This window comes from Salvelinus alpinus, chromosome 11 (genome assembly GCF_045679555.1).
Source record: "Salvelinus alpinus chromosome 11, SLU_Salpinus.1, whole genome shotgun sequence".
NCBI lineage: Eukaryota > Metazoa > Chordata > Actinopteri > Salmoniformes > Salmonidae > Salvelinus > Salvelinus alpinus.
Genome location: NC_092096.1, coordinates 20,080,691 through 20,105,125, shown reverse-complemented (window position 1 = coordinate 20,105,125; position 24,435 = coordinate 20,080,691). Strand labels below are relative to the sequence as shown.

Here is a 24,435-nt window from a genome sequence, read left to right as displayed (position 1 = left end):
TTAAATATTTTTCTTGATCAAATAACATGGAAAACAGCAGCTTTTTGTACAATATTAATTTACCATCCTTACAAACAAGTGGTTTGTAAGAACGATAAATGAATTGAGTATCTGGAGCATCAGCATTTGTGGGTTCGATTAAAGGCTCAAAATGGCCAGAAACAGGGCCTCCCGGGTGGCGCAGTGGTCTAGGGCACTGCATCGCAGTGCTAACTGCGCCACCAGAGTCTCTGGGTTCACGCCCAGGCTCTGTCGCAGCCGGCCGCGACCGGGAGGTCCGTGGGGCGACGCACAATTGGGCTAGCGTCGTCCGGGTTAGGGAGGGTTTGGCCGGTAGGGATATCCTTGTCTCATCGCGCTCCAGCAACTCCTGTGGCGGGCCGGGCGCAGTGCGCGCTAACCAAGGGGGCCAGGTACACGGTGTTTCCTCCGACACATTGGTGCGGCTGGCTTCCGGGTTGGAGGTGCGCTGTGTTAAGAAGCAGTGCGGCTTGGTTGGGTTGTGCTTCGGAGGACGCATGGCTTTCGACCTTCGTCTCTCCCGAGCCCGTACGGGAGTTGTAGCGATGAGACAAGATAGTAATTACTAGCGATTGGATACCACAAAAAGGGGGGAGAAAATGGGATAAAATTAAAAAAAAAAAAAAAAAAAAAATGGCCAGAAACAAAGTAATTTCTTCTGAAACTCGTCAGTCTATTCTTGTTCTGAAAAATTAAGGCTATTCCATGTGAGAAATTGCCAAGAAACTGAAGATCTCGTACAATGCTGTGTACTACTCCCTTAGAGGGGATGGGACTTCAGGCTTTCTCATCCAATGGGTTTTGACAAGGAGATGAGAGGAAGCGAGGAGAATGGAAATGAAATCCCTGTCTGTCCTTCAACTGAGACCTTAGGCTGTCCAATGGGTGTCCTTCAACTGAGGTGTTAGGCTGTCCAATGGGTTTCCATCAACTGAGACGTTTGGCTGTCCAATGAGTTTACTTCAACTGAGACGTTAGGCTGTCCAATGGGTTTACTTCAACTGAGACGTTTGGCTGTCCAATGGGTTTCCTTCAACTGAGACGTTAGGCTGTCCAATGGGTTTCCATCAACTGAGACGTTTGGCTGTCCAATGAGTTTACTTCAACTGAGACGTTGGTGGTAAAAAGGTGTATGTCAACTGTCCCATTAGATAATGACTCCATGACACAATATATTTATCTAGTTTCTTCAATTTATGAGAACATCATATAACATTTAACAAACAAACTGCAGGAAAATACAGTACAATAGTAACCAATAAAACCAACAAGAATGTTAAAGCAACTCAAACCAATGTCCTACTTAAAAAACAATCAAAATCTGATTTTACCTTTATTTAAGGCAAGGCAAGAACAAATTCTTATTTTCAATGACAGCCTAGGAAAAGTGGGTTAACTGCCTTGTTCAGGGGCATATACTGAGTGTATAAAACCCCTTACCCTCAATTCGTCAGGACATGGACTCTACAAGGAGTCAAAGGCGTTCCACAGGGGTGCTGGCGGATTTTGACTCTAATGCTTCCCACAGTTGTGTTCATGGACCATTCTTGATACACACAGGAAATGGTTGAGTGTGAAAAACCCAGCAGCATTGCAGTTCTCAATACAAACTGGTCCTCCACAACACTGAGTGTTCAAAACATTATGAACACCTGCTCTATTTTTGCCATAGACTGACCAGGTGAAAGCTATGATCCCTTATTGATGTCACTTGTTAAATCCATCAGTGTAGATGAAGGGGAGGAAACAGGTTTAAAAGTTGTTAAGCCTTGAGACATGGATTGTGTAAGTGTGTGACTTTCAGAGGGTGAATGGGTAAGACAAAATATTTAAGTGCCCTTGAACAGGCTCTGGTAGTAGCCTGTTCAAGGGCACTTAAATATTTTATCTTACCCATGTAGTTTAGAATACAATATCCTGAGTGTCAGTCTGTTACTGCTCTCTTGTCAACTCCTTTTTTTACATGACAATGAATGACAAGGGGATGTTCTCAATTACATATTCCTCGAGTCCTCTCTCCTTGTCTCCTTCTCAAAAACAATTGGAGGAGAAGGTCAGAGGGAAGAGAAGGAGATGGGGAAAGTGGGTGCGAGGAGTATGCAATTGATAATGTAACTCTTCCAGTTTACATGTGAAGTTTAGAATGAGAATGTTTTTTTCGGCGGGAAATGATTATTCTGGGTAGAAGAACACTCCAGGTCATGAAGGTCTAAAACTAGATAGAAAGTGTTTAGAAATTATAATGGACCTATATATTTTAAAATTACTGCCCTTTTTCTGGCCACGAAATTGATTTTGACAAACAAATCAGTCGCCAAAAAATCTGTTCGGCCCTCAAGCCAAAAAGTTTGCCCATGCCTGCTTTAGAACACATGCTAGAGTTTAGAATGGATCTCTGTGACTTTAGAACACATTCTAGAGTTTAGAATGCATCTCTGTGACTTTAGAACACATTCTAGAGTTTAGAATGGATCTCTGTGACTTTAGAACACATTCTAGAGTTTAGAATGGATCTCTGTGACTTTAGAACACATTCTAGAGTTTAGAATGGATCTCTGTGACTTTAGAACACATTCTAGAGTTTAGAATGGATCTCTGTGACTTTAGAACACATTCTAGAGTTTAGAATGGATCTCTGTGACTTTAGAACACATTCTAGAGTTCAGAATGGATCTCTGTGACTTTAGAACACATTCTAGCATTTGGAATGTATTTCTGTGGATGCGGTCCTGTTCCATCTGAGACTTGGCCTTCTTCTTGAGCAGCAGGATGTGTTCAGAAAACTCCCTCACAGCCCCCAGGCCTGCAGCACTGTGGCAGGAGTATTTAGCAGCGTTGATTGCCACCACTGGGGCATCCCGGGGTACTGCACTCAGCCCAGCCAGGTTCAGACAGTCAACATCTGGTGCATCATTACCTGTAGGAGGGAGAGATGGAGGGACGAAATGGAGGTGTGAGATTCGTTTTTATTTTATTTTAAATCTATTTAAGTGTCCATAAGGTGGTTAAGGAAGTATTCTAAGAATTAGCTGATCGTGGACTACAGGCCTCCATTAACATCGATGGGTCTGTAGTGGAGCGAGTAGAGAGTGTCGTGTCTTTACTGTCATTAAATTGAAGACTTATAGTTTTTTATCAAAGATTCTCTGTAATTAGTTATTACGCGATCAGCTGATTAATAACGTAACTAATTAACTATGAATTTGGGGCACCAAGTAAAAATATTCAGATTACAAAGTTATAATTTCCTAAAATAACTTTTCAGATATTTTATCTGATCAATTAGTCTTCGAATTAATGAATAATTTACTTTACCTCACGTTAGTCTCATTCCAAACGTCGTAAATTGTTGGTTATCTGCACGAACCCAGTCTTCACTATGAGTCATCCATACATCAATTGTCTTAAATCATTTATTTATTACTAACTATATTACTAACTAAGTAATAGAATTACTAAGTAATTCACAGAAATGCATAAACAAACAAACTTAAAATGGTTACATGAAATGGTAGGAGAATAAGCCCTAGTGGGCTGAACCGGCATGGCGGCTTGCTAGACAAAGGGAAAATTGGGGGTTGACTAAGAAGTCACTACAGAGTTCATAATTATAACAATTGACATGCTAATCCTTTACACATGAACGCTCACTCATTCGGGAACAATTGTAATCAATATATATATATATATTTACGCTCAGTGTGTCGTCTTGATCGCTGGAGAAAAGTTAGTTTCTGTTGGAGAGTTTCGTCCGTCTCTGTCTTGGTTATTGTGGATAGTTCAGAGTGACATTCGTTATAGAATGGATGTTTCGGCGGTTGTCGTTCTTCGCGTTCAATGATACCGAATTCCTAGCTGCAGACTAGTAATCAATATCAAAGACTTGTTCTTATTCTGTCGGTATAGTCTAAGAGTTTAACCACGTGGTATGGTTAAAGATTCAGCAATGGTACACAACCTTCATTCCCCTCCTAATGGAGAAAAATGGTCTAGTGATAATTTCTCAGAGTTGGGTTTTTATTAGGATTGCAGAAAGGGCTGTCCCAGGATGTCTGACCCAACTGGGCTCAGGGGCGGGTCCTCGGATTTAGTTCAAATCAAAAGGAATTGGATTTTTCTTCATTAACCTCTTTCAGCTAGGGGGCACTATTTTTATGTTTGAAAAAATAACGTTCCCAAGGTAAATGGACTATTTCTCAGGCTCAGATATTATAATATGCATATAATTGACAGATTAGGATAGAAAACACTCTAAAGTTTCCAAAACTGTCAAAATATTATCTGTGAGTATAACAGAACTGATTTTGCAGGCGAAAACCTGAGGAAATCCAACCCGGAAGTGCCTTTTATTTGGAAAAATCCCTTTCCATTGCCTGCGCCTCCATTTAAAAGAATATCAACCAGATTCCTTTTCCAATGGCTTCCTCAGGCTGTGACCAGGCTTTAGACATAGTTTCAAGCTTTTATTTTGACAAATTAGTGAGATTTATCAAAACGCGTCAGGTGTCCTTTGATTAGTTCCTGCGTGCGAGAGTTGTAGCGCGACATTTTCTTTCTCTGTAGTAGTGAATAGTTTACCGTACTGTTGAAATATTATCAATTATATATGTTAAAAACAACCTGAGGATTGATTATAAAAAACGTTTGACATGTTTCTACGAACATTACGGATACTTTTTGGAATTTTCATCTGCCCTTCAGGACCGGCACGAGCCTGTGGTTTTCTGAACATAACGCGCAAACCAAATGGAGGATTTTGGTTATAAAAACCATCTTTATCAAACAAAAAGAACATTTATTGTGTAACTGGTAGTCTCGTGAGTGCAAACATCCGAAGATCATTAAAGGTAAGCGATTAATTTTATTGCTTTTCTGACTTTCGTGACCAAGCTAATTTGCGGCTAGCTGTTCTTACTGTTTTGTCTAGTGATTGATAAACTCACACGTTTGGATTGCTTTCGCTGTAAAGCATATTTTCAAAATCTGACACGATAGGTGGATTAACTTCTTGCAACTATAGGGGGTGCTGTTCCGCATTAGCATTTTTTGGTCTCCAAATTAAACTGCCTCGTGCTCAATTCTTGATCGTAGAATATGCATATTATTGTTATTATTGGATAGAAAACACTTTCTAGTTTCTATAGCCGTTGGAATTTTGTCTCTGAGTGGTACAGAACTACTTCTACAGCACTTTTCCTGACAGGGAGTCAGATTTCAGAAATTTTGACCCCTGATCTGGGGTCGGTTTTAAGGTGCCTGTAAATGCTATGGAGAAACCGACACTGCCTACGTCTTCCTCTGGGTGTCAGTACGTCATGACGCTTTGAATGGAGTCGATTGCGCAATCAGAGCCACTATAAAACAACAAAACGTGGAAGTACCGTTCTTTCCCTTCGCGCGTCTTACGCAAGATGGACATCGGACTTGCCTCCTTCCAAATGGTTGTTTAGCCAGTAATATTTCTCCGGTCATGTTTTTACTCGTTATAGTTGTTAAAAACATCATAATGTAGTTAATTTGAACCGTTTTATAGCAATTTATATCCGTTTAGTGCGATTTTGAGGAATTTCTTTGTCGTGCACTTTGAAGCTTTGGGCACGTTTCGGGGTCTCGGTCGATGTTAGTGGACATTTCGAAGGACAGAGGACATCTATCGACCAAAAGAAGATTAGACCCAAGAAAGGATACATTGCCCAAGAATCTGATGGAAAATCACCTCATAGTAAGAAATATTTAATATGATAAATCGTTGTTCTGTCGAAATATTTTAAACGCATATTCCGCCATTTTGTTTGTTATCGCTTCACTTGGCGAACCCTGTATTGCACAGTAAGGATAATTTTAGAAATGTAAATCAGCGGTTGCATTAAGAACTAATTTGTCTTTCGATTCCTGTCAACCCTGTATTTTTTAGTCAAGTATATGATTAGCTTTCGATTAAACTAGATCACTCTGAAAGATGACGTCCGACATTTTGAGGCTTGATTTGCTACTATTTTCATTGTATAACCACGGTTTTGTATGGCTAAATATGCACATTTTCGAACAAACTCTATATGTATGTTGTAAAATGATGTTACAGGAGTGTCATCGGAAGAATTCTGAGAAGGTTAGTGAAAAAATTTATATATTTTGGCGATGATTACGTTATAGCTCTCTTTGGCTTGAATCGATGCTCTGGTAACGTTTGGGCATGTGGTATGCTAACTTATCGATTTATTGTGTTTTCGCTGTAAAACGCTTAGAAAATCTGAAATATTGTCTGAAATCACAAGATCTGTGTCTTTCCATTGCTATGCTTTGTCTATTTTTATGAAATGTTTTATGATGAGTAAATTGGTCATACACGTTGCTCTCTGTAGTAATTCTAGTCGAGTTGTGATGGTCGGTGCAATTGTAAACTGTGATTTCTACCTGAAATATGCACTTTTTTCTAACAAAACCTATCCTATACCATAAATATGTTATAAGACTGTCATCTGATGAGTTTTTTTCTTGGTTAGTGGCTATTTATATCTTTATTTGGCCGAATTAGTGATAGCTACTGATGCAGGAAAAAAATGGTGTAGTTAAAAAAGTGGTGTATTTTGCTAACGTGGTTAGCTAATAGATTTACATATTGTGTCTTCCCTGTAAAACATTTTAAAAAACAGAAATGATGGGTTTATTCACAAGATCTGTATCTTTCATCTGGTGTCTTGGACTTGTGATTTAATGATATTTAGATGCTACTATCTACTTGTGAAGCTATGCTAGCTATGCTAATCAGTGTGTGGGGGGGGTGGGGGGTGATCCCGGACCCGGGGTAGAGGCTCGTGAAAGGTTAACATCAAGCTAAGCTGTGTTTTGGTGTATTTCACTTGTGATTTCATGATTATAATTATTTTTAGTATTTTTTATTTATTTGGCGCTCTGCAATTCAGTGGTTGTTTACGAAAATGATCCCGCTAAAGGGATCCGTGCGTCAAGAAGTTAAACAGTCCAAAATCATATTACACAATTATACAAACAGTATCATACTCACTCATTCATCTTATACAACAATTAGATGTAAACCTCATATCTGAGGCTATTATATAAACAGGGGTATGGTAATGTAGCCACACAGTCTCCCATGAGTTTCCCAAGTTGTGACAAACGGACCAGTTATTAGCTGGAATCTTCACCGATCTTTTATACTTTTTTCAGGAACATGAAATCTGTTCGTACCTCAAGTTCTGTGAGGTGGAAGAAATCCCTTTGTCCTGAAAGTTTACCCTCTCTCTAATAATGTTTGGCCATGAGGAGATTCTCAGGAATTTACGACGTCTCTCTGTGACCACAGCATGGGTTGAAGGAGGAAAGGGGGAGGCAGGGAGTGGCAGGGAGAGGGGGATGGGGCGTGATGTACCCAAACAGGCAACGTCATGACAAGAGTTTCAAGTTCCTTGGTGTCCACATCACCAACTATCATTGTCCAAACACACCAATACAGTCGTGAAGAGGGCACGACAACACCTTTTCCCCCTCAGCAGATTGAAAAGATTTGGCATGGGTCCCCAGATCCTCAAAAGGTTCTACATCTGCACCATCAAGAGCATCGTGACCGGTTGCATCACCGCCTGGTATGGCAACTGCTCGGCATCTGACCGTAATGTGCTACAGAGGGTAATGCGTACGGCCCAGTTTTGAGAACGACACAAATATTAATTTGTACAAAGTTTGCTGCTTCAGTGTTTTTAGATATTTTTGTCAGATGTTACAATGGAATACTGAAGTATAATTACAAGCGTTTCATAAGTGTCAAAGGCTTTTATTGACAATTACATGAAGTTGATGCAAAGAGTCAATATTTGCTGTGTTGACCCTTCTTTTTCAAGACCTCTGCAATCCGCCCTGGCATGCTGTCAATTAACTTCTGGGCCACATCCTGACTGATGGCAGCCCACTCTTGAATAATTAATGCTTGGAGTTTGTCAGAATTTGTGGGTTTTTGTTTGTCCACCCGCCTCTTGAGGATTGACCACAAGTTTTCAATGGGATTAAGGTCTGGGGAGTTTCCTAGCCATGGACCCAACATATCGATGTTTTGTTCTCCGAGCCACTTAGTTATCACTTTTGCCTTATGGCAAGGTGCTCCATCATGCTGGAAAAGGCATTGTTCGTCACCAAACTGTTCCTGGATGGTTGGGAGAAGTTGCTCTCGGAGGATGTGTTGGTACCATTCTTTATTCATGGCTGTGTTCTTATTGTGAGTGAGCCCACTCCCTTGGCTGAGAAGTACCCCCACACATGAATGGTCTCAGGATGCTTTACTGTTGGCATGACACAGGACTAATCGTAGCGCTCACCTTGTCTTCTCCGGACAAGCTTTTTTCCGGATGCCCCAAACAATCGGAAAGGGGAATCATCAGAGAAATTGACTTTACCCCAGTCCTCAGCAGTCCAATAACTGTACCTTTTGCAGAATATCAGTCTGTCCCTGATGTTTTTCCTGGAGAGAAGTGGCTTCTTTGCTGCCCTTCTTGACACCAGGCCATCCTCCAAAAGTCTTCGCCTCACTGTGCGTGCAGACGCACTCACACCTGCCTGCTGCCATTCCTGAGCAAGCTCTGTACTGGTAGTGCCCCGATCCCGCAGCTGAATTAACTTTAGGAGACGGTCCTGGCGCTTGCTGGACTTTCTTGGGCGCAATTGAACCGCTCTCCTTGAAGTTCTTGCTGATCCGATAAATGGGTGATTTAGGTGCAATCTTACTGGCAGCAATATCCTTGCCTGTGAAGCCCTTTTTGTGCAAAGCAATGATGACGGCACATGTTTCCTTGCAGGTAACCATGGCTGACAGAGGAAGAACAATGATTCCAAGCACCACCCTCCTTTTGAAGCTTCCAGTCTATTATATGAACTCAACCAGCATGACAAAGTGATCTCCAGCCTTGTCCTCGTCAACACTCACACCTGTGTTAACGAGAGAATCACTGACATGATGTCAGCTGGTCCTTTTGTGGCAGGGCTGAAATGCAGTGGAACTGTTTTTAGGGATTCAGTTCATTTGCATGGCAAAGAGGGACTTTGCAATTCATCTGATCACTCTTCATAACATTCTGGAGTATATGCAAATTGCCATCTTACAAACTGAGGCAGCAGACTTTGTGAAAAATAATATTTGTGTCTCAAAACTTTTGGCCACGACTGTACACCTGTTGTATTCGATGCATGTGACAAAATAGTTTGATTTGATTAGTATGTTGTAAAAACATAACATGAAAAAAATCTAGAAAAAAAATGAGATGATTTAAGGAAATCATATAAATATATATTTATTGAATAGTTTATCATTTGGGGCTTAGGGAAATCAGAGAAATGTATATTTAATGAATAGTTTCCCATTTTGGGCTTTAGGGAAATCAGAGAAATGTATATTTAATGAATAGTTTCCCATTTTGGGCTTAGGGAAATCAGAGAAATATAATTACAGAAATCAGAGAAATGTTACTCAATTGAAATTGAATCCCAAATTCTCCAGGATTTGACTGCTGGCACCTCCCTTCTCACCTTGGTTGTAAATATTCAGTGACTGGCAGTTGCATGCAAATGAACTCACAACAATGTCAGTAGTTTTCTGCAGTGGTAGTCTAGTATACAAGCAGAGGGAAAATAGAGAGCCACTTTACAAATGATCGCTAAACCAAAACTGTCTCCCCTTACTAATAGAGAAGTTATTTAATCAGACAGTTTCCCCCTGTCTCTCCTTACTAACAGAGAAGCTATTTAACCAGACAGTTTCCCCCTGTCTCTCCTTACTAATAGAGGAGCTATTTAATCAGACAGTTTCCCCGTCTCCCCTTACTAATAGAGGAGCTATTTAAATCAGACATTTTCCCCGTCTCCCCTTACTAATAGAGAGGCTATTTAATCAGGCTGTAAGGATCGACGGCGGGGACGAGAAGCAGGTACAGGGAGTTTACATTTAATGAATAACGGACATGAAACAGAACAGGAACAGAATACGGACAGAGTCTAGCCAGGGGAAACGACATCAAGGCTGATACAGGGAACACACTGGGAAGTAGACAGAAATAGGGAAGGCAATCAACAAATTAAAGGAGTCCAGGGGAGTCCAATGATGCGCTGCTGCGTGTGATGGTGACTGGTGATGAAGCGCAGCTGCGTGTAACGATGGTGACAGGTGTGCGTAATGAAGGCAGTCTGGCTCCCTCAAGCACCAGAGAGGGAGAGCAGGACCAGGCGTGACACAGGCAAGTTATTTAATCAGTGAAGAACTTACATTCACTTCCTAGCAAGAGAGAACGGAGGCGTGAGAGGAGATAGATGGAGACGTGGTTGGAGAGAGATGAAGGGTTGAGAAGAGAGAGAAATGACCACTGTAGCCAGGTTTTGTTTTCATGTTTGGCTACACAGCTTCCCAAGTGTCATTTCGCTTGGTTATATCGCAATTAATTTGTCTACTTTCAACTTTTATATTTTTTGATAACCTGATTGGAATATATTTTATTTAGGAGGAATAGGCCTCGAGAGACCAACAGAGCTGTGTTGTGTGGATGTCACGCTTCTCAGAAACAGAGGGGGGGTCTGGCGGCGGGTGGGGGGCGGTCTGGTGGCGGGTGAGGGGAGGGTACTTGTCACTACTTATCGAAGGTAAATCTGAACCACTTTCAGTTCAACTCGTAATTACCAGGATTGTTTTTGACAATGGTTAAGCTGTCTCTTTTATGCATTAATGTGTGTGGGTTGAAAGCAAAATTTAAGAAAATTCTATTTTTAGACTTAATACCTCATAAAAATATTGATATTGCATTTATCCAGGAATCTCATTTGCGAGTAGGGGATATCCATTGCTTACAGGATAAGGTGTATAAAGTTGCTGCTTCGACTAGTTCAGCCTCTAAGTTCAAAGGCGTGGTTATTTTGATTCAAAGGAATATAACTTTAGTTATCGAAAAGATTAGCAAGGATACTTCAGGCCACTTAGCTTACATTTACACATCTATGGCAAGAAAGTAGCATTTGTGTCTATCTATGCACCCGCTGTTTTTGAGGACAGCTTTTTCGCTGGATTTACCAAAGAATTGTTATCACGTTCAGGGTATGAATTGGTCATAAGGGCAGATATGAATGTAGCTTTCAATCTCAACCTTGATAGATCCACAGAAATGTTTTCACATGCCCAACAATCAGCATCAATTGAATGGAATGACGGAACGTCTCAATATCTCTGTGTGGCGAGTTCAGAATCCCGGCATCAAAGATTATACCTGTTTTTCTGCATATCACAAATCATACTCTAGAATTGATTGTTCTCTATTCTCACACACTCTAAGTATGTGCGTCACGCCAATACAAATATTGCCTGCGACGCTTTCAGATCATAATCCCCTGGTTACACAGGTGGATGTGAGCTTTAAGGTAAATAAAACAAAACGTCGCCGTTGTAATATGACCCCTCTTCAAAATGAATTGTTCGTGGATGAATTTCAATTTGCATTCTTAGCAAAAAACAAGGACTCTGCAGAGGACCCCAGGTTTACATGGATGGCTACTAAAGGGTTAATCACAGACTTTACATCTTATTTTGCATCTGACCTCAATAAAGCCAGGAATCACAGAATCAAGTTATTGGAGGAAAAATATTAATCACTTCAACAAAACCTGAAAAGGAATTACTCAAATAATGTCAGCAATGATTTAAGGGTGATTAAACTGGAACTGAATGATTTATTAAGGAGAGCTGAGTTCATCATGCTGTCACGACTTCCGCCGAAGTTGGTGCCTCTCCTTGATCGGGCGGCATTCGTCTTCACCGGCTTTCTAGCTGCCACCGATCCACGTTTCTTTTTCCATTTGTAATGTCTTGATTGTACACACCTGGTTCCCATTACGTTATTATTATTTCCCTATTTAACCCTCTGGTTCTCATTATGTTTTGTGCGTGATTGTTCCCGGTTCTGTGTTAGTCTGTTGTGTTAGGGTTTGTGATCCCTGTGTTCTGTGTCCTGCGCCTGACTCCGTTCTCACCTCTGCACAACTAACACATGACACATGCATAGAGTGAGGCAGAACTATCATTTTAATAGGAGCAAACCAAGCAGGCTTCTAGCCTTAAAATTGAAACAAGGTGAATCTTGTACTTCTATAGAATCGATTTAATCCCCGGTTAAAGGCTTACTTTCTGATCCACAGGAAATGAATGCAACATTTCAGTATTTTTACCAGGAGTTATATAAATCTTCTATCCAGTTTGAACCAGACAAATGCAGTTTTTAGATCATCTTGATTTGCCCGTATTGGAGAAGCAATCTGTGGGTCTGGGCCGACCCATCTCATTAGAGGAACTGGAGTCAGCACTGAAAGGTGCTAAAAAGGGGAAATCACCTGTCCCGGATGGCATTCCACCTGAACTGTACCTCTATTTTTGGGTCGTTTTAGGGCAAAACAGGTGTGTTTGTTTTAGGGCTGAGTATTCTGGTAGCTTTCAGATAATAGCAATAGAGTAGGCATACTGTAACCTTAGTTGTTATCCATTAGTAAGGTGACCGTGACCTCTGAATCACTGTCTGACATTTAGACTGTTTCTAACACCTTCTAACCTTCTACAGCGCCTTCAGAAAGTATTCACACCCCTTGACTTTGTCCACATTTTGTGGTGTTACAGCCTGAATTACTAATGGATTACATTTAGATGTTTTGTTACTGGTTTACACACAATACCCCATGATGTCAAAGTGCAATTATATTATCGAAATGTTTACAAATTAATAAGCTGAAATGTCATAATTCAATAAGTATTCAACCCCTTTGTTATGGCAAGCCTGTCACGTTGTCGTAGTGAGGAGACCAAGGTGCAGCGTGATATGAGTACATTCTTCTTTAATAAACAAAGAACACTAAACAAACTAACAAAATGACCGTGAAGCTAATTACAATGAGTGCTGACATGCAACTACACATAGACAATAACCCACAAAACCTAAATGGAAAATGGCAACCTAAATAGGATCCCCAATCAGAGACAACGATAAACAGCTGCCTTTGATTGGGAACCAATTCAGGCCACCATAGACCTACATTACCTAGACATACAAAATCCCCAGAGATAAACAAAAACCCTAGACAGGACAAAACACACATACCCACCCTCGTCACACCCTGACCAAAATAATACAGAAAACATAGAAAACTAAGGTCAGGGCGTGACAAAGCCTAAATAAGTTCAGGAGTAAAAACGTGCTTTACAAGTCACAATACGTTTCATGGATTCACTCTTTGTGCAGTGATAGTCATTCAAAAATCATGGTAAACACTATCTCATCTCAGTACCCCAAACATATAATTATCTGTAAAGTCCCTCAGCCGAGCAGTGAATTTCAAACACAGATTCAACCACAAAGACCAGGGATGTTTTCCAATGCCTTGCAAAGAAGGGCACCTATTGGTAAAATAAAAATAATCAGACATTGAATATCTCTTTGAGCAGAGTGAAGTTATTAATTACACTTTGGATGGTGTATCAATACACCCAGTCACTACAAAGATACAGTCGATTCAGTTGTCGGAAGGAAACCACTCAAAGATTTCAACAACATTGTAGTTACTCCACCATAATCAGTGGTGTAAAATACTTTAAAATACTTCTTAAGTAGTTTTTTTGGGGTATCTGTACTTCATTTGACTATTTATATGTTTGACAAGTTTTACTTTTACTTCACTACATTCCTAAAGAAAATTGTATACTTTTTACTCCATACATTTTTCCTGACACCCAAAAGTACTCATTACATTTTGAATGCTTAATCAGGACAAAAAAATGGTCCAATTCACACACTTATCAAGAGAACATCCCTGGTCATCCCTACTGCCGTTGATCTGGTGGACTCACTAAACATATGCTCCGTTTGTAAATGATGTCTGAGTGTTGGAGTGTGTCCCTGGCTATCCGTTAATTAAAAAACAAGAAAATTATGGTGTATGGTTTGCTTAATATATAGAATTTAGCAATTACATTATTTAGATATTTGAACTACATTTAAAACCAAATACTCTTTGACTTTTACTCAAGGAGAATTTTACTGGGTGACTTTCACTTTTACTTGAGTCATTTACTTCTACTCAAGTATGACTAATGGATACTTTTTCCACCACTGTTGCTATGTCAGGTAGGTGACTCCTGCTCTTCACTAATTAGAACAGAGAGAGAAGGGTTGCTATGTCAGGTAGATTACTCCTGCTCTTAAAGTACAGCATAATATTTGTGCAAATACTTCAATGTTGTGGGTTCATATGTAAATGTTCAACTGATTAAACTATCTCAATGTCAGTATTTTCTTTTTTAAAACACTCCATCAGAAAGACATGCACATACTGTACCTCAGCTAAGTCCCAGGTCATGGTAACATATACCTCAGCTAAGTCCCAGGTCATGATAACACATACCTCAGCTAAATCCCAGGTCATGGTAACACATACCTCAGCCAAGTCCTATTTCATGGTAACACATTCCTCAGCCACGTCCTATTTCATGGTAACACATTCCTCAGCAAAGTCCTATTTCATGGTAACACATTCCTCAGCAAAGTCCTATTTCATGGTAACACATTCCTCAGCAAAGTCCTATTTCATGGTAACACATTCCTCAGCAAAGTCCTATTTCATGGTAACACATTCCTCAGCAAAGTCCTATTTCATGGTAACACATTCCTCAGCAAAGTCCTATTTCATGGTAACACATTCCTCAGCAAAGTCCTATTTCATGGTAACACATTCCTCAGCCAAGTCCTATTTCATGAAAACACATCCCTCAGCCAAGTCCCATGTCATGGTAACAGGTATAACAGCTAAGTCCCAGGTCATGGTACAATGGTAAAAGGTATAACAGGGTAGATGTGTGTGTGAGTAATGGGTGAGGGTACTTTTGGTCAAAGTGGAGGAGAAGTATTTTTCTCCTAGACCATGTAATGAAACTATACCTAACAGTGTAGATGGTGTAGAATGACCAGAATGACCTGTTCGGTTCCTCTACGCATGTGATTCCACTGTCACGGGGCACTTCTCCCCCTCAGTGGAGGGGTCTTCAAGATGTCTCTAAGGGGGCCACATTGAAAGAACACCTCTGTTTGTAGGAAAGGAGGATTACCAACTGATACTGAGTAACTATCCTGAGAGCTCAGACAGACGAACAACACCCCACAGACACGTAGAATCAGGCATGGACGCAGCCACATACACGAACAACACCCCACAGACACATAGAATCAGGCATGGACGCAGCCACATACACGAACAACACCCCACAGACACATAGAATCAGGCATGGACGCAGCCACATACACGAACAACACCCCACAGACACATAGAATCAGGCATGGACGCAGCCACATACACGAACAACACCCCACAGACACATAGAATCAGGCATATGGACGCAGCCACATACACACACTGCATTTCTATACAATTTAAAACTCTAAAATGCTATTTGGAGAACAGCAAAAACAAGGTGATCAGTGGTGGAAAAAGTACCCAATTGTCATACTTGAATAAAAGTAAAGATACCTTAATAGAAAATTACTCAAGTAAAAGTGAGTAACCCAGTAAAATACTACTTGAGTACAAGTCTAAAAGTATTTGGTTTTAAATGTACTTAAATATCAAAATAAATGCTATTGATAAAATGTACTTAAGTATCAAAAGTAAAAGTATAAATAATTTCAAATTCCTTATATTAAGCAAACCAGACAGCACACATTTATGTAAAAGAAAGAAAGATGTATAGCCAGGGGCACACTCCAACACTCAGACATAATTTACAAACTAAGCATTTGTGTTTAGTGAATCAGACAGTTTAGGTAGTATGGATGTTCTCTTGATAAATGTGTGAATTGGACCATTTTCCTGTTCTGCTAAGCCAGTGGTTCTTAACCTGGGTTCGATCGAACCCCAGGGGTTCGGTGAGTCAGTCTCAGGGGTTCGGCGGAGGTCAAGACACACATCCGACTCATATGATTCGTGATGACACGCCCCGCTTGGCCATCATTGGCTGCAGGTGATCACGCTACATCGCTTGGCCTATCTGTGCTGCAGGGAATTTGGTGTCGACTTGGTGTCGACTTGTGACTGTCGTGATGGTACGTCTTGTGATTTCTTTCTTAATATTTTAATCCCTTCATACTTACTATGTCGAGCAAAAAAAGAAAGTGGTTGGACGAATATGTACAATATGGATTCACATGTATAACGGAACGTGATGGGAGTCAGCGTCCTAACTGCATGATTTGCAATGCCAAGTCGAGCAATTCTAGTCTAGCACCGGCAAAACTAAGAGAACACTTCCTTAAGCTGCATGGAGATGGAAAATACAAGAACACAACGCTCGCTGAATTCAAGGTGAAGAGAGCCAGATTCGATGAAAAGGCTACTCTGCCTGTTCTCGGCTTTGTACACATCAACAAACCGATCCTCACAGCATCGTACGAAGTTGCTTACCTGATCGCAAAGCAGGGCAAACCACACACCATTGGTGAAACACTCATAAAACCAGCTGTGTTGAAGATGGCGAATATCATGCTGGGAAAAGAGGCTGAAGTTAAGTTATCCCAAATTCCTCTTTCAAATGACACCATCAGCGACAGAATAGAGGACATGAGCAAAGACATCTTGGCTCAAGTAGTTGCAGATCTGATTTCAAGCCCGGCAAAATTCAGCCTTCAACTCGACGAGACCACAGACGTTTCCAATCTAAGCCAGCTTGCTGTATTCGTGCGCTATGTGAAAGACAACGTGATAAAGGAAGATTTTTTATTTTGTAAGCCTCTTACAACAACAACTAAGGCAGCCGATGTGAAGAAACTTGTGGATGACTTCTTCAAAGACAACAATCTTTCGTGGGATATGGTTTCTGCAGTTTGTTCGGACGGAGCTCCAGTCATGCTGGGAAGAAAGTCTGGTTTTGGTGCGCTAGTGAAAGCCGATGCACCACACATCATTGTTACGCATTGTATTCTGCACAGGCATGCGTTGGCAACAAAAACCTTGCCTCCAAAACTGGCAGAAGTATTAAAAATTGTAGTGGAATGCGTGAACTATGTGCGAACTAGTGCTCTGAGGCACCGCATCTTCAGTGAGCTGTGTAAAGAAATGGGCTCTGAATTCGAGGTACTTCTGTACCATTCTAACGTTCGGTGGTTATCCCGGGGACAGGTGCTGAATCGTGTTTTTGCCGTGCGTGTGGAATTAGCCCTGTTTTTGCAAGAGCACCAACATTGTCATGCAGATTGCTTCAAAAATTCTGAGTTCATTCTCATTTTAGCGTACATGGCTGATATCTTCGCAGCTCTCAATCATCTCAATCAAAAGATGCAGGGCGGTGGAGTCAACATCATCGAAGCAGAGGAAAACCTGAAGGCTTTTCAAAAAAAGCTACCGTTATGGAAACGACGAACAGAGAACGATAACTTCGCAAACTTTCCCCTGCTGGACGACTGTGTAAGTAAGATCGAAGATGTATCTGGAATCGGAGACATTTCTGTACCTGTGGAACTGAAGCAAGCAATTTCCACGCACTTAGATGAGCTTGCAAAGTCTCGACGGATACTTCCCTACAAGAGAGTCATATCCAGCATGGGTGAGACAGCCGTTCACGTTTAGTGTTGAGACAACAGATGTCAATGATGAATACCTCGATGAAATCATTGAAATTCAGCAGAGCCAGGTTCAACAGCAACTCTTCAGAACAACAACGCTTTCAATGTTTTGGTGTCAACAAATGGTAACGTACCCTGTTATTGCTAAGAAAGCTCTGGAGATTTTCATACCGTTTGTTACAACATATCTTTGCGAGCAATCATTTTCGAGGATACTGGACATAAAAACGAAGAAAAGGAACAAACTTTGTTGCGAAAATGACATGAGAGTGGCACTTGCCAAGGTGAAGCCGCGCATTTCTGAACTGGTCTCTGAAAGGCAACAGCAGAAGTCAAACTGATTTGCAGTAAATATTCATTATTATGTTTTTGTTTGAAAATCATGTTTTGATGATTTTGTTCTTTGAACACACGGTGTTGATGTTGATGCACGGTTCATTTTGTGCACCAGTAAAATATATACCTATGTTTTGAATTTGAAAAAATCATATTTTATTTTTCCAATTAAGAAGGGTTCGGTGAATGCGCATATGAAACTGGTGGGGTTCAGTACCTCCAACAAGGTGAAGAACCACTGTGCTAAGCATTCAAAATAACAAGTACTTTTGCGTGTCAGGGGAAATTATGGAGTAAAAAGTACATTATTTTCTTTAGGAATGTAGTGAAGTAAAAGTAAAAGTTGGTTTCAATAAAAATAGTAAAGTACAGATACAAAAAAAACTACTGAAGTAGTACTTTAAAGTATTTTTACTTAAGTACTTTACACCACTGAAAATGACCCCAGCCATGATCACCTTGACTGCTGTAGCTTCATTCACCAGAGTCCATCTACAAACATACAGCCTATTAGCTATACAATTAGCCGCTACACATTAACTCAGCACCAGGATTAAAAGCTATAATTTAATACATACAGAGGGATCTACACTTTATTAGCAAAATGTAATCGAATGAGTTTGCTTTACAGAAGTATTTATTTAGCAGTTTTACCGCTAACTGGTTTAAAAGAGAACATTACAGTCATTTAAAAGAGAACACTAGAGTTTGATTATGTTCCTGCTGGCCAATTAGCAGTTTTTAAGCTAATTTCCTGCAATTCTACACATTATGCCATGTTAATATGATATCTGAGTGAGAGTGACTAAGAAAATCAATGGGGCCCCCCTGGAGGTCAGGGCCTTTGGGCTTGTGCACTGCGTGCCCGGTCGGTAATTCGGCCATGATTACTACAAGTTTAGATAGCTGGCTAGACTAACTAGGCTAATTTACCAATCTACATTCATTTAACTGACATGGGCTAATTTAGTGACTGCCAGTGAGTGATATATAGAGTAAAACATATAGAGAAACTGCTGATGCACAACTAAGTTTAAAAAATGCACCTTGTCCATTCTACTATTCTAACTCTCAACCATAATTTGAGACCCCAACCGAGTCCCCCCCCCAAAATCGGAAAGGCGATGCAGTTGCCGTACCAGGCGGTGATACAACCCGACAGAATGCTCTCAATGGTGCATCTGTAGAAGTTTGTGAGGGTCTTAGGGGCCATTGTGAATTTGCCTCCTTCACTACAATGTGATGGGACAATGTCAGGTCCTCGGAGATGTATACGCTGAGAAACTTGAAGCTTTTGACCCTTCCCACTGCAGCCCTGTCGATATAGATGTGGGCGTGCTCTTCCTTTTGTCTCCTGTAGTCCACAATCAGCTCCTTGGATTGTAGACGTTGAGGGAGAGGTTATGGTCCTTTCACCACTCCGCCAGGGCTCTAACCTCCTCCCTGTAGGCTGTCTCTTCGTTGTTGATGATCAGGCCTACCACTGTTGTGTCGTCAGCAAACCTTTGTTCAGTTCCAATCTTCCATCAAATACTTGGCATAGAAAGTTATTTACTGATTTAGTTACCCAGTCGTGGATGAACAGGTAGTACAGGAGGGGCTGAGCACACACCCCTGTAGGGCCCCCGTGTTGAGAATCAGCGTGGCGGAGGTGTTGTTGCCTACCACCTGGGGTTGGCCAGTCAGGAAGTCTAGGATCCAGTTGCACATGGAGGAGTTCAGACCCAGGGCCCTGAGCTTAGTGACGAGCTTGGAGGGTATACTAGTATACTATGGTGTTGAAGGCTGACTTGTAGTCAACGAACAGTAGTTGTAGTATTCCTCTTGTCCAGGTGGGATAGGGTGGTGTGGAGTGCAGTCATGTCCACACAATGTTCCCAATACCTAATTAAACATTCTGGGACCCTTTAAAGAACAGACGAAATGTGTTCTGGGAACGTTCTTGTAACATCAGGTGAATGTTTTTTACACCCTAAAAGAAACATTGTAGAATCCAGTTTTTTGGTTTTGGGAACATATTCCTCCTCCACCCTGGATAACTTGTAATTATGTCTCCAGAGAAACTTATATTCGAATAAAGGTCAGTTTTATCAAATTACTATAGGTAGAATTTTAAAGCCCATATTGATACAGAAACACTAAACATGCTTTGATTAAAACACTGAGCAAAGATACACTGCTTCTGTAGTATTAGTTATTTAAGTATTAAGGCCGAGGGGTTGTGGTATATGGCCAAGTTTATAATAAGTTATAACTAACCTTGTGTATAACAAAATGCTGTGTCCAGTTAGACTAGTCATTCCACTAGATGGTACTGCTGCTGTAATAAATACAGAGCACAGGAAGAAATACATGTGTCTGGAATATACAGTCCAATCAGAACTGTACGGCGCAAATCAGAAATAAGAAATACATGGACAAAACAAGCTCTTTCCATGACATAGACTGACCAGTTGAATCCAGGTGAAAGAAGCTATGATCTCTTATGTCACCTGTTAAATCCACTTCAATCAGTGTATATGAAGGGGAGGAGGATTTTTAAGCCTTGAGACAATTGAGACATGGATTGTATATATGTGCCATTCAGAGGATGAATGGGCAAGACAGAATATTTAAGTGCCTTTGAACGGGGTATGGTAGTAGGTGCCAGGCACACTGGTTTGAGTGTGTCAAGAACTGCAATGCTGCTGTGTTTTTCCCGCTCAACAGCTTCCTGTGTGTATCAAGAATGGTCCACCACCCAAAGGACATCGAGCCAACCTGACACAACTGTGGGAAGCATTGGAGTCGACATGGGCCAGCATCCCTGTGGAATGCTTTCAACACCTTGTACAGACCATGCCCTGAGGAATTGAGGCTGTTCTGAGGGCAAAAGGGTGTGCAACTCAACATGAGGAAAGTGTTCCTAATGTTTTGTACACTCAGAGTATATTTTAAATAAAACCTACATTTCTCTTTACAGTACAATCAGAAATATACAACATTTAAAAACATATTTCAAATAAATGCACATTACCGTATTTACAACTTTTAACATGTCATAGTTTTTGTAAGATCCTCTCAGACTGTCCTTGGTGAAACACGGTATGTAGCTTTAAAACGCAGGTACGACTCCAGACACCTGATCGCCACATCATCCACCTCAGGGTCAAACTTGTTAGCGATGAGGTGGTGATGTTGTAGGAGCCACCTGAGATCTCCAGCCCCGTAGACACAAACGGACCTCCTGTAGACACCCGAGCAGGGTGGATATGGGGCTCCGTTCCTCACATCTCCTTCCAGGGAATGCCACTTCACGATGCGAGCAATGGCCTTCATGTCTGATTCGTGGTACTTGATGTGGGGAGGGTTAGACCCTGGCACAGAGGGCATGCGCTGCAGGGTGGCCCACAGGTGTTCATCAGGACTGTAGGTGTCCTTCTCCCACTCCAACAGCGCCCGGACCTCCTGAGACTCCATCACGTGACGGACAAAGGCCCTGGACACCAGGAAGTAGGCGTTGCCAGAGAACATGGGGGTGCTGATTGGAGGAGGGCTCTTCCTAACGTTCGTCTTGACCACCATGTTGCTGGTGATTTTGTGGTGAAACTGCCATCTGCTGTTTTTATAGTCCTCTGTGGTCTCTGACTCCAGGCTGTTCCTCCCGTTCTGCAGCTTGAGGGCCTGAACCATCTCAGCGTTGGTCTTAATGGGGAAGTCTGTTCCACAGGTGTTGATCAGGTACCTCCACTGGACAGGTGACTTCAGGAGATCCTCCATACAGTTCAGATCAGCCTGCACTCTGGACCAGGAGGCGTATACCACACTCTCTAACTTACTGGCCACAAACACATTAGGCAGACAGGACACGATAGCCCTCACTGCCGTCCTGAAGTCCTCGGATGACTTCTGGTCGATGTGGACGCAGTACACGTTCTGAGGAGTGTACACGGCACGCAGGAGCCGCTCAAACATCTCCATCTTGTCGTGGATGACCATGGAGTAGGCGATGGGGAACTCCTTCTCCTCCTGACTGAGAGGAACGGTGATGAACTCTCTTTCTGTAACGTACCTCTGACAGTCCTGAGTCACGTTGTGGTAGAACGCCTCTGACAGCAGCTGCTGTTTCTTCATAGTCTTCAGCAGGAGGCTGAGCTGCTTCCTCTCCAGACCCTCCAGGTCTCCCTGGATGATGGCTGAGCAGGCCGGCAGGTCGGCAGCGTAGTCCAGGGGCAGGAGGTCCAGAGCGAGGCGACGACTCCTGTCAGAGCCCGGCGGGCATCTGAGAGCGGACCACAGGAGCAGAGAGACGGATGCACTCAGTAGGATCAGAGATAAGTTCTTGAAGGATCTCTGAGACCTGAACAACCGAACAGAAGCCATGACTGGTCAGTATTATCTTTCTATGTCAGGGTTCTCCTCAAAGAATGTAAGAGTGGCGCTGCGCCACCTTGTGGACTGGCTGCGCCACTGTCATTTAAAAAAACGTTATTTGTAATCATTTGAGACCTGGCACCACACCCCAATAGAGTATTTCAATGCTTTAGATTGCAGGAAATGTCCTCCCTTCCATTGCATTCAGTAGCACCACCTTGTTTAAAAAATAATTGGGAGAACCCTGTATGTGGTATTCTCTTTGTGGTATTAGTATCTATCAACACCACAGCTAAGGAGCAGGAGTTGCACACCGCTGAACAACGGAGCTGTGTGTCTCAGCAGCACCTCACAGCTCAAATAAAAAGTCACACACCTCTCACACAACTCAGTTTCAAAGGAAGAGGTGTAATCATTGACTCTACTGGGCGTGGTCTATGGGCATGGCGTATACACTCTAGTGGGCGTGGACTTTCTGTAAACACTATCTGCGTAGCAGACCAGGGAGGAAAAGCTCTGTATGAGCTTAGGCTTTCCCTTTATGTGGCTTGTTTCCTGGTCAGCATTGTGACACAAGCTGGGAATATACTACAATACTAAAATCCTAACATAGCTGAGCCTCACATTAAACATCCGTCTTTCCTGTAGCTTTGAGATGTGGGTCAAAGCAACCTCATAAATGTGTTCAGTCAGACAATCACGCTTGCCATACAGAGTTGAAATATCTAGCCCATACATTTTGAACACAATATTTTACATACAGCAGGTTTTTAAAGGACCAAAATAGTTTCATGTTTTCTTTCTTGTCATGGAGAAACTATCACAATACTGGTATTGTCACTGTCCTATTGACTAACATCCTAGAATGGCCTTTTTCCCTTTATTCAGATTACAACCACTCACTTTCAGTTATTTGAAAACCAAATAATCTCCAAAATATAGTTACTTTTTTAAACAAGCCATAGGAAGTTGGTTGCAATTACAGTTTAACAAATATTGTGAAAAAATGTAAATGTATAAGCTTTGTAAATTATATCATAAATAGTACTGGTGAAGTTATAAACACATGCAGCTAACACAAATATATGGAAATGTCTGCTCTACCGAAAATTATAACCAACTAATTGCAGCATTACTGCAAAAATGGACGAGGCAAGTGGAAGGGGAAAAAAGGATAGAAGTTGTCTGTCGGCTCTGTTTTAAAGACCAAAAATAGTTAAAGAAAATTGTGATAAATAAAAATGTATGGCAGTTTTATTTAAGGTCCAAAAAATTGACAGGTGTTGTCGAGCTAGGTCCATCTCCCGGCTAGCCAAAGAGGTCCACCAGCCAATTATTGAGCTACAATACCCCTTTTGCCAATTGGCCTGGACCCTTTACTGCCGATACGGAGCCCCGCCAATCCATCACGACTGGTCTGCCGACATAACCGTCCAAGGTGGTTTCAACAGGCTCTTCCTTTGCAACGTCGCCGGAGGCCCATCTGCTATAGCCCCGGCCCGCTAGCTGTCTGAATAGCCATGTCTCCAGCTCGCCTAGCGTATTAGCGACTACCGAATCGGGTCTATTGCTACTCATTGAACCCTATGATCACTCGGCTACACATGCCTCTCCCCAATGTCAATATGCCTTGTCTATTGCTGTTCTGGATAGTGACTTTGTCTTATTTCACTGTAGAGCCCCCAGCCCTGCCCAATATGCCTTAGATAGCTGTTGTATAGCACACTGTATTACTTATCCAACTAATATAAGAACAGGACTTGAGACGGGAGTAGAAATTCACATGGGCATTGTTTAATGCATTTCACAGGAAGAACATTCCAAGCATTTCAACTTAGGTAAGCAAGGGGGGTTACAGGTGCCCTAAAGGGACAAAACTAGAATATCAATACACAACATATTCCTCCCCCTTTACTTTTGATGACTCATAAGGAAAAAGTTAATATTCACTGTTTTGCCTATTGTTTTCTTTTAACATAAGTTCTCTTAATGTAAATAAATGAACTTTTCAGAATAACCTTTTCTAAACTAGGGAAAGAGGGTAGACTGCCTCAGTTCCCAGACTTAACCCTGGGGTGTATTCTGCCCC

The 24,435-nt window shown here is 41.6% G+C and overlaps 2 protein-coding genes across 3 annotated transcripts in view; both read right to left on the bottom strand.

Moving 5' to 3' along the window:
• Nucleotides 1-2,389: 2,389 nt before the first annotated feature.
• Nucleotides 2,390-24,435, bottom strand: part of LOC139533705 (N-acylneuraminate cytidylyltransferase-like) — a 42,877-nt gene continuing 20,831 nt past the window's right edge. The window contains exon 8 of the mRNA XM_071332009.1: nt 2,390-2,938. Within this exon, the coding sequence (XP_071188110.1) occupies nt 2,637-2,938 (302 nt within the window). The 3' untranslated portion in view covers nt 2,390-2,636. The remainder of the gene's footprint in view (nt 2,939-24,435) is intronic.
• Nucleotides 15,790-22,616, bottom strand: LOC139533707 (beta-1,3-galactosyl-O-glycosyl-glycoprotein beta-1,6-N-acetylglucosaminyltransferase 3-like). Of its 2 annotated transcripts, XM_071332010.1 has the most exons (2): nt 21,077-22,616; nt 15,790-17,484 (listed from the first exon to the last, which is right to left on the bottom strand). In XM_071332010.1, the coding sequence occupies exons 1-2, from the start codon at nt 22,353-22,355 to the stop codon at nt 17,393-17,395; spliced, it is 1,371 nt and encodes a 456-aa protein (XP_071188111.1). In that variant the 5' UTR covers nt 22,356-22,616; the 3' UTR covers nt 15,790-17,392. The 2 variants fall into 2 exon arrangements, with proteins under 2 accessions (XP_071188111.1, XP_071188112.1); XM_071332011.1 differs by lacking the exon at nt 15,790-17,484 and having other exon boundaries at nt 20,531-22,616.

Bases quoted from the DNA above. Each gene is read 5' to 3' on its own strand.
- LOC139533707 (XM_071332010.1), bottom strand. From the start codon at position 22,355: ATGGCTTCTGTTCGGTTGTTCAGGTCTCAGAGATCCTTCAAGAACTTA. The intron at 17,485-21,076 runs GTGTTTCACCAA...GTCGTCCAGCAG, and splicing joins GCGTTTTAAAGCTACATACC to GGGAAAGTTTGCGAAGTTAT.